Here is a 10202-nt window from a genome sequence, read left to right on the forward strand (position 1 = left end):
CCAGATTTGGCCGAAACCAAGTTGGCGAGCAAAAAATTGGGGAGCATATATTTCTACTCCAACCTTGGCATTGGTCCCAGTCAAAATATCATGAAATAACTCCCTCCCGATTAAAAACTGGATCCAAATGAGCAGAGAGGTGATCGCGCTGTCTATAATGGAGGGAGGATGCACATAGTCTGGAGTCAAAAAGGGAGTAAAAGGAAAGAAGGAAGGGATTGAATCCAAAAATTAAAAGAATGAAAAAATGTCCCTTCTAGACATATTTACAGGAGCCAGGGGCTCAATGGCTAGCCCATAGCAGCTAGCAAAAGGATGAGAAAATGATGGAGCACCAAACGATGGAAAATAGGATCTCAACCACATTTAAGTGAACCAAAGAGGTCCACTGTCAGTGGGAGATGCACCATTCTTCAATTGAGATTGAAGAGAAGCCATGCCTCTATAGAGAGCAGCCAAAAAGAAAGAACATAAATTCAGAGGCCTACCACGCGCCAATTCGTGCGCTATGGGTAAATAGCTCAGGGAAGGCTTTATGCTTGGCACACACAAAATATATTTACAAAGCCAAACCAGAAGAAAGGCCACTCGCTCAGTATGGGAAGGCTCAGCGCTCGAATGGTTATGAAGGGTTTGCGGGCTTGAATAAGACTCGGTGAGATTTTTATCAAACTTTGGGGCGCCACTAGAAACCAAGATGCAGGAAAAATGGTATCGCCCAAAGGTGGCAGATTCACTAGGGCCCCAACATCCCTTAAAGTAATAGACATGGGGCCAAGAGAGAAAACAAAGGTATTATACTCAGAAGACCAAAAACTTAAAGCGATCGAAAAAAGTGCTGAATCAAAAGTAGGGGGTTGAAGAGAGATTCCTAACAAATCAGAAATCCTAGCATTATCAAAAAGTGCCTTAGTAGGATCATGGTCCACAAGACGAGCATGCCACCTACGGAAAACTACATCAGATTTAGGCCAAGTGCGAATACCTCTTTCTCGAAGTGGCCCCAGCGGCAGAGAGTTTAGAAATGGAGGGCCTTGAGTACAAGGAAACAGCTGGCCCACCATCGCTTGTTCGACTGCCTCTGCATTGTTGAAGAAATGACCTAGGTAGAACTCATTGAGTTCGACATTGGCAGGTACGAGAAAGCTCGGAGTTATGTATGGACGATTAAGGAGTTTCTGAAAGTCTTCAAAACTAAAGGAGTCGCCAGATTGAGATTGTGAAGTAGCCATTAAGGACGAAATGGAAATTTTCAGAGTTACGTAGCAGGGAAGCAAAGAGATGAACAGTAAAATTGTGAGAGAGAAGCGCGAAAAAAAGTGAGGCGTGATTTAATGGTGCAGTGAAATGACGTATTTGGGGGTTATAAGGGTTTGCAAAACGTCGCACATTTTCAAGCTATGGAAAAAAAACAATGATTGAAATTTTTGGGAATTTCGAATGTTGCTGGAAACAGAATATGGCAAAATTTAATAATTGGTATTAATTCTACCATATTGGGGGTAATTGTTGACACATAAAAATTCAGCCCAAATCGAACGGCCCAAAAAATGAAGTCCAATTGGAGGATCCCCAAATCAGATAGCCCAAAGAACGAAGCCCAATCAGACAATTCAGGATGAAGGCCCAAATAGGGAGGCCCATGAACGCGGTAACACCATCGCCCAAGTTTACAAGTCGCCCAGGATCTGAGCGAATGAAATGTCATGCAGTCGCCCAGAGTTGCTACTCTATTCTCGCCCAAACCTTCGAGTCGCCCAAGCTCTTAGCAAACATGAAGTATTATGATTATCAAGAAGCGCAGTTATCAAAGCAGTTATTAAGAAGCCCTATCACGTTCTACGATTCAAGGAATTCAATTGAAGACGGTTAAACGACAAAGAGTAATGTCAGCAATTAGAAAAGGCAGTTTCATGATAAGTTGGCCATTACGAGAAAAGTGGGCAGTTATAGAACGATCAAGCAGTTTTTAGGCGGTTGATCACAAAGAGATCATCCAGGGAGTATAAAAGGAAGAAAATATATAGAACAAAAGGACTCCCGAATCAAAAACCCTTGAACAGAGAACATGTAACTTTAAATTTCTTAGTTTAGATTTAAACACTTCTTTCAGTAACTCGTGTGCTTGCGCCCCTTGGAGGCATTCTGTTTTTACTTTCCGACTGTAAAGTCATCGCCAATAAAGAACACCCCCTTTTGAGACTTTGTCTCAAGAGGTTTGTCCCTTACATAATCGTCTGATCCCTTTTTAATTGTTAGCGACGAATCCGCGCGAAACATATATATATATATATAACCAAACATACAAAGGGGGGGGAACTATCCTACAGAGAAAAAACGGCAACAGGAGGAAGTGAATACACAAGATCTTGAAAAATTACGTACACGAGTTGATCAAATTTTCATAAATCAAAATATTAAATACAAAATTTGCCCCAAGACACGGAAAAAAAATCAAGAAGAGAGACTATACCTTGGTAAATTCAAACATTTATATCAGTGTTTTAGATGTGTAAAACAAGATTTTACCTGCTGGATGTAAGTGGGAGAGAAGTAAATTTCCATGGCTAGAATTCCAACATTTTTTGGCTGTGAATCCATTTCGCCTTTCTTTACCTCAGCAAAAACAAAAAGGATTCGTAGGAATAAAAACAAACGAGTAGATCGAAAATAAAAACTTGTAAAAAGGAATAAAATAAATTATTATTATTATTATTATTATTATTTTGGGTGTGGGGGGGTGTGGTGTGATTTTAAACTAGTTAATAAAGCTACAACGAGAAGAGAGGGGAGCGGAATGCACGAAATTCGCAGAGGGGAAGAAAAAGCATGCCAATCAGAAGATGAATAGTATTTTTGTGTTTTGATTTAATTATTAATATATTGTAATTATTATTTTTTTGTTGAAAAATGTAAAGTTACCATTTTATTCTTTTAAAATTAGTCAAAATAATGGTCAATGTTAAATCTTTGGTCAACTAACGGTCAAATTAACAGTTTCCATCCATTGGACTTCTATTGCGAGTTTTTGAAAGATTTGGTATCGTGGATGGCACAAACTAAAGATTTGGGCAAAATCTGCTAATAAACGAAAGATTTGGTACCTCGATTACAATTTTCCCTAAAAATTATGTAATATTCATACTTATAATTTTCTACCAACAAATATGAGTACCTGTACTAGTTGCCACTTACTATTTGACAAGTGTAGGCAGTCAAAAGTGAAAGTTCGGAAGTACTTTAGTGCATTGGTACTTAATTTGTTTGTATAATACTTATCTTAGGAGAAACTCGATGTCTGACAACTTTTAAAAAAAGAAGCATAAACTAAATAATAATTGATCAAAACACATATTCATACAAAACAATAGATCTTGTTGTTCATTTAAATTAAAACACAATAATCAAAATCTGCCAAGAGAAAAAGTGAAAGGAAAACAATCAATAATCAGCACCAATCATCAAACAAAAGAAAAACTTAAATGCGTGTTGCCTTGTAAAGTGAATGACACTCAACAATATTAAAAACGAGAAAATTTAAATCTTATATACCAATAATGTGCTCTACAATCTACCGTTGATCAAGCCATAGATTGTTACAATAGCCATCTAAGAGTTTGATCAGTGTGGGGTTCCACAGCTAAACTTAATACATCATCTGATCTCCCAAAGGAACTCCGGCAGTCGATTGCTTTTGTAACACCTGCAAACGCTCGATCAAATTTAGCACGTCTTGATGTACTTAAGAGGTACTTTTTTTAAAAATGTATCTTATATTCGACAAAATAACTTTGTTCTAACCTCATTGTTTCTGTCAAAAAAAAAAATTCACAAGCAAAAGTTTATTAAGGGCATGTTTAATTGCGAGCATAATATTTATATAGAAGAAAATAAATTGCAGACAGTTGAATTACGTAAAAATTATCTGCACAAAAATTGTCAATTAAATGTATTTGATTGATTTTATTTTCAACCTAAAAATTTTTATACTTATATATTTTTAATCAATAAATAGATGAGAGAGAAAGGGAGAGTGAATTACTCAAAAAATAAAAACTTACTCTCCCTAAAGAAAATATTTTCCTTATTTTTAAGAAAAATATGATCAAGTGACCAAAAGTAGAAAACTATTTTTCATGAAAAAATATCAATCAAATAGCACAAAATATGAATTTAAGTGGAAAAATAACATTTTCAATGAAAGATATTGACAATCAGACGTACTCTAATATGATTAAGGTCGGCAAAATACATATAGATACTTTTTCATCGTTCGAACAAATCATGTTACTCAAAAACAAGTAATTTTGATTCACAAGATAACTTACCATGTCGGTTATCATTCATGTTGTTTGCTCGAACAACAAATTAGGGTATGTTGCGTGAATCATTTTCCTTGGTCCGTTATCATGCATATTTTGTTAGGATGGTGGCTCCGATTTAACTATTTCTTTGCTGCCAACACCGTTTTGTCTAGTGTGCATGTCTGTTAGGATAGTGACTACACCACCAGCCGTCGCTAGTATTTGGGATGGTGGCTCCAATTTAATTAACTATTTCATTGTCGTTACCATTGTCTTATGCATGTGTTGTTAGGATGGTGGCTTTGATTTAACTGTTTCTGCCAACACCGCTGTGTCTAGTGTGCATATGCTTCGGGATGTTTGGCTACGCCACCGGCCGCTACTAGTAATATGTCATTGCCCATCCACTGCATACAATATTACAATCGAATAAGTAACTATTATAACAAATAATCTTTTAAATCCCCTGTTTGAGCCACATCTTTTGAAAGAATATATATCTTGAAATAGTTGAATTTAGGAGAATATGCGGTTAAAAATATGAATATTTTATTTTATTTATGTATGAAATTATTTTATGGGAGAATAAAAATGAATTCTAAAAAAAAAAAGGGCCTCGAACAATGGCTAAATTACTCAAACATTTTCGACGAAAAATAGTTATTTAAAACTCACTCGACTTTTTAATGGCCAAACATGTTCTTTAGCCCCTGTTTGGTGCAGTTAAAAATATATTTTTAACAAATTTTGATAAAAATTAATAAAATGTGTGATTTAAAAGTCAAGAATATTATAAAATGTGTGATTAATATTAATTGTTATTTTTTATTTAAATTTTAAATTAGACCAAACATGAGGCTTAATCCTTTAAGAAGTCTTTTTCCTATGGAGTTATCGAACAAGTAGAGTTGTAAAGGTTCATGGCTCGACACAATCCAGGCTTGGACGAGCAGCACTCAGAATGATACAGTGGAAGGGAAAATATGTTTGAATGTTTTCATCATAGCTAACTTCAAGAATTAGGTTATCTTCAAGAGATTTTAATTAGAGGAAAGTACATAAAATCAGGTTGTTAAACTTTCAAATTTGAAATTTAGGTGTGAAGTTTATTTAATCAAAAATCAGGCATTAATTTATTATTTTACTAATTAATTAATTCAATTCCAAACCCTAATTCACTTCTCCCCTCTCTTCTCTCCATTCTCTCTCTACTCTCTCATCATTCTCTTTACTAGCATTGGCCGCTGCTAGATCTAACCGCCACTCAACTCGTCGCAACAAATGCTAGTGCCGTGACAAGTGCCGATGATGTGATTGTTGAGCGTCGATCTGAGCACCGCTGCGAGTCAATGTGAGCAACGAAGTCGCAATGTTGTCGTGGCTATGCTGTGTGGCGACACTGGTCAACGACAGTGTACTAGTCATTTTATAGCTTTTTATTGAGAAAATAATGAAAAATATGTTTTGCACAAGAAAATGTAAAGGTAAGGATGAAATGCGCCAAAAAATGAAATGTATGGACGTTTTTCACAAAAATCATGAAAGGTAGGGACATTTCATGCTAATTACCCTTATTTTAATGAAAAATGTGGTTGAAAATGAGTACTTTAAAAAAAAAGTGATTGAATGTAAAATAATGGGTGACAAATATGAGCATATTAAACCCCTATTTGTAGAAATTAAAATTCAGATTTTAATCTGAATCAAAGTTAACAATTAATTTATCACACATTTCATAGGATTCAAAATTTTCCAACCACACATTTCATCAATTTTTATCAAAATTTATAAATAAATAAATAAATATATATAATTTTAATTCTTACCAAACAAGGGTTCAGCAAAAAATTCGTGGAATAAGATTTTGTAATTATTGTTTAAAAGTAAAGGATGTTCGATAGTGATTATAAAATTGAATTTTTTAACCATTGGAAAGAAAAGTGGGTCCCACTTATGAGTGAAGAAATAAAAAATCATTGTTGAAATAGTGAAATAACGATCGAGAAATTAATTTTTTTTTGGTGAAAAATTGCTACCAAACATAGCTAAAAAATAATGTATAGAGCCTATTTGTGAGTGATTTTGAGAATTGATTTTTTGAGCGCTAGGAATATTACTTTTAGCAGAAGATTTAGGAAATTTGTAACCTCAATGAGATAATTGAAATAGTTTGAGGGCCGGGGGAGATATTTTGGCTAAAATCCTATGACTAGACTTTGACCTACTTCATCCACTTATCACATGCCACGTGACCAATCCACGACATAAACCTCTCACTGCGCGCACTCAATGAATCCCAATTTCAAAATTTAACCTAAAAATCCTCCCCGCTTTCCGCCCCATATATTCCCATTTCCTATCCCTGTACTTTCCCCAACCTTGTTCCCAAAACAAAACACAGACAACACACTAAAATCAACACCCAAAATGCGTGAAATCCTACACATTCAGGGCGGCCAATGCGGCAACCAGATCGGAGCGAAGTTCTGGGAGGTGGTTTGCGCCGAGCATGGCATCGATTCCACCGGACAGTACATCGGGGACTCGGATCTGCAGCTGGAGCGGGTCAATGTGTACTACAACGAGGCTAGTTGCGGTCGATTTGTCCCCCGGGCTGTTCTCATGGATCTTGAACCGGGTACCATGGACAGCATCCGGTCTGGCCCGGTTGGACAGATCTTCCGGCCGGATAACTTCGTATTTGGACAGTCTGGTGCTGGGAATAATTGGGCCAAGGGGCATTACACTGAGGGTGCTGAACTTATTGATTCGGTGCTTGATGTGGTGAGGAAGGAGGCCGAGAACTGTGACTGCCTCCAAGGTAAATTTGTCCTTTTTTCTGGGTGCGTGTATCTAGATTTGTATTTATCATCTATTTTTATGCATATATATTCATTAAAAATGTTTGATTTTTGAGTATTTATAATTTCCTTATTATAATCAAATTTATGACGATGTATATTGTCAGATCCATTTGCTAGCCACTGCATTCTGTACAAGTGTAGATAGCCTATTTTAAAGGTTAAGTAGTTCAACATTTTGATTCTTGGACCTGTTAAAATTTGAAATGGTTTTGAATCATTGAGAGATGTTAAAATCAATTGATTTCTGCTGTGTCATTCATGTCTTCATTATATGGTTTATCTCTTGTGTGATCTATGTTATTTCTCCTCGTGGGGTCCATCTCATATTTACACAGTTGGCTGGAATTTGCTGCATAATGCATTTTTATAGGTTGATGCATCACTTACAGAGCAATGTGTTTCACTTGAAATTTGCACCACAGTGCATTCTGGGTATGATAATTGATACCTAAAAATATTTGAGGTTCCCCTCATTTGCAAATTTGGTACATAGGATTCAGTTTTTGGAGTTAGTGATACATTACAATTTGTTGCCAACATAAATATGGAAATGGAATTTTATCATTTGGTGCTGGGAAGCTAGGTTGTGTTTCACAGCAATCTTAATTGGGAAAGATTGTTGGTCAACTGCACAAAACTGTTGAACTTGGCAAACCTTTTGGGTTTTAAGCTAGGTTGTGTTTCACAGCAATCTTAATCGGGAAGATTGTTGGTCAACTGCACAAAACTATCGAACTTGGCAAATTTATTGAGTTTTATCATGGGTATACAAGCTCAAAAATTCATATCACACAGAAACCTTTGGCGTATTTTAGTGATCTATATGCTTCTAGATTGAACGTAATTTTTCTCTGAATACGACTTGTTGTCGTAACTATATTAACTCACCTGGCTTTTCATACAGATTGCCTGATTCCATGTCATGTATTTTGCTTAAACTAATTCTGACATATTTGTTTGTTAGATGTTTCTTTTGCGTGTAGGAATCTGACTCATAGTGTCAAAATTATGGTTGTTTCCTGATGATTGTATTGTTGTTTACAGGATTTCAGGTTTGTCATTCACTAGGGGGAGGCACTGGCTCAGGAATGGGGACCTTGTTGATATCCAAGATAAGGGAAGAATACCCGGACCGAATGATGCTGACGTTCTCTGTGTTCCCGTCTCCTAAGGTGTCTGACACAGTGGTGGAGCCCTACAATGCAACACTCTCAGTTCACCAGCTTGTTGAAAATGCTGATGAGTGTATGGTTCTTGACAATGAGGCACTCTATGATATTTGCTTCCGCACTCTCAAACTCACAACGCCCAGTTGTAAGTTGCTGAATCCTTGCTAAATTTCTGTTTTTCTTTGGTTCAGAAGCTAGGAATATTAAATCTTTATTCTTTTGCTTCTTGAAAATCAGAAGAAACAACCCAAATTACCCTATAAAGTTTTCTTCTTTCAATTTTAGTTAAAATTGGTGTTCCTTTTTATTGCAGTCTTTCTGTTCCCCCTTTTTAGGCACCTGAATTTTCCATTTTATTAATTGTTTTTGTATGCGAACGTGACTGTCCAATTGTATTAAAATGATTGATTTGCTTGTGTGAGTTCACATAATTTGAAGTCTAAGATACTCTTCTGTCTGTCTTATGTACAGTGATACTGCTGCAATATTGCCTTGTTCTGCCTTGTGTACTTGTTAAGGAATTATCTGTGTGCATGTCTTGTGGGTTTAACGAGTTATATTGCCTGAACTTCGGTGTTTGCCATGTTTGTCTGGTTAAGAATCTGATATTTTCAATAAAATATCTATGAGCTAATATGTATGGCTTTGTTCGGCCTCCGTTATTTAAAACCTTCAAATATCATAATTAAAATAAATTGTGTTGGTTGTGGCAATGTTTAATGACTGAAATCACCTCACGCCTCTGATTTTGTCCTTAGTCTTGACAACCTGTTGGCCAAGCCCAGATGATAGTATAAATTATGTTTTGCTGAATTTAGTCATGTGAAAACACGGAACATATAATACTCATGGTGCTAATTTCCATTGAATGTGATTCTGTTCAATGCCATTTTTTCCTAGATTTGGGAATAAATGTTCTTGAATGCTATTTGGTTGAGGGATGATGATCTTGTTTCAAACTTCTAACCAATCTGTTATTCTTTGTAGTTGGAGACCTGAACCACTTAATATCTGCCACCATGAGTGGTGTCACTTGCTGTCTTCGCTTCCCTGGACAGCTCAACTCAGACCTTCGGAAATTGGCAGTCAATCTTATACCATTCCCACGGCTTCACTTCTTTATGGTTGGTTTTGCCCCACTCACATCTCGTGGATCACAGCAATACCGTGCCCTTACCGTTCCCGAACTCACCCAACAAATGTGGGATGCTAAGAACATGATGTGTGCTGCTGATCCTCGACATGGCCGGTACCTCACCGCATCGGCTGTTTTCCGTGGCAAGATGAGCACGAAGGAAGTCGACGAGCAGATGATCAATGTCCAGAATAAAAATTCATCCTACTTTGTTGAGTGGATTCCAAACAATGTGAAATCCACTGTTTGTGACATCCCACCCACTGGCCTAAAGATGGCTTCGACTTTCATTGGTAACTCGACTTCAATCCAAGAGATGTTTCGGAGGGTCAGCGAGCAGTTCACTGCCATGTTTAGGAGGAAAGCTTTCTTGCATTGGTATACCGGTGAAGGTATGGATGAGATGGAGTTTACTGAAGCTGAGAGTAACATGAATGATCTAGTTGCAGAATACCAGCAGTATCAAGATGCAACTGCTGATGAGGAATACGATGAAGAGGAGGAATATGAAGAGGACACGGCCTAGTCAAGCACTAAGATGCATCGTCGTTGTGTTTTGTTGCATATGATCATCAGTTTGATGAGTACGTTTTGTTATGTTTGTTAATGTTTATCGTTGCTTGTTACCAAAATTTGCATGTTTGACTTGTTTCGTAAAAGTGGTTTTCGTTGGAGTATCAGTTGAAACTTTTCATATATCAATTTGATCAATTTAGTGGTACCTTGCACA

The 10202-nt window shown here is 36.6% G+C and overlaps 1 protein-coding gene across 1 annotated transcript; it reads left to right on the plus strand.

The window, feature by feature from the left end:
• The first annotated feature begins 6611 nt into the window (after nucleotides 1–6611).
• Nucleotides 6612–10202, plus strand: LOC111383090 (tubulin beta-8 chain-like). Its single transcript, XM_023007159.1, has 3 exons — nucleotides 6612–7125; nucleotides 8213–8482; nucleotides 9325–10202. The coding sequence occupies exons 1-3, from the start codon at nucleotides 6732–6734 to the stop codon at nucleotides 9996–9998; spliced, it is 1338 nt and encodes a 445-aa protein (XP_022862927.1). The 5' UTR covers nucleotides 6612–6731; the 3' UTR covers nucleotides 9999–10202.

Source organism: Olea europaea, unplaced genomic scaffold, assembly GCF_002742605.1.
Source record: "Olea europaea var. sylvestris unplaced genomic scaffold, O_europaea_v1 scaffold2612, whole genome shotgun sequence".
Lineage (NCBI taxonomy): Eukaryota > Viridiplantae > Streptophyta > Magnoliopsida > Lamiales > Oleaceae > Olea > Olea europaea.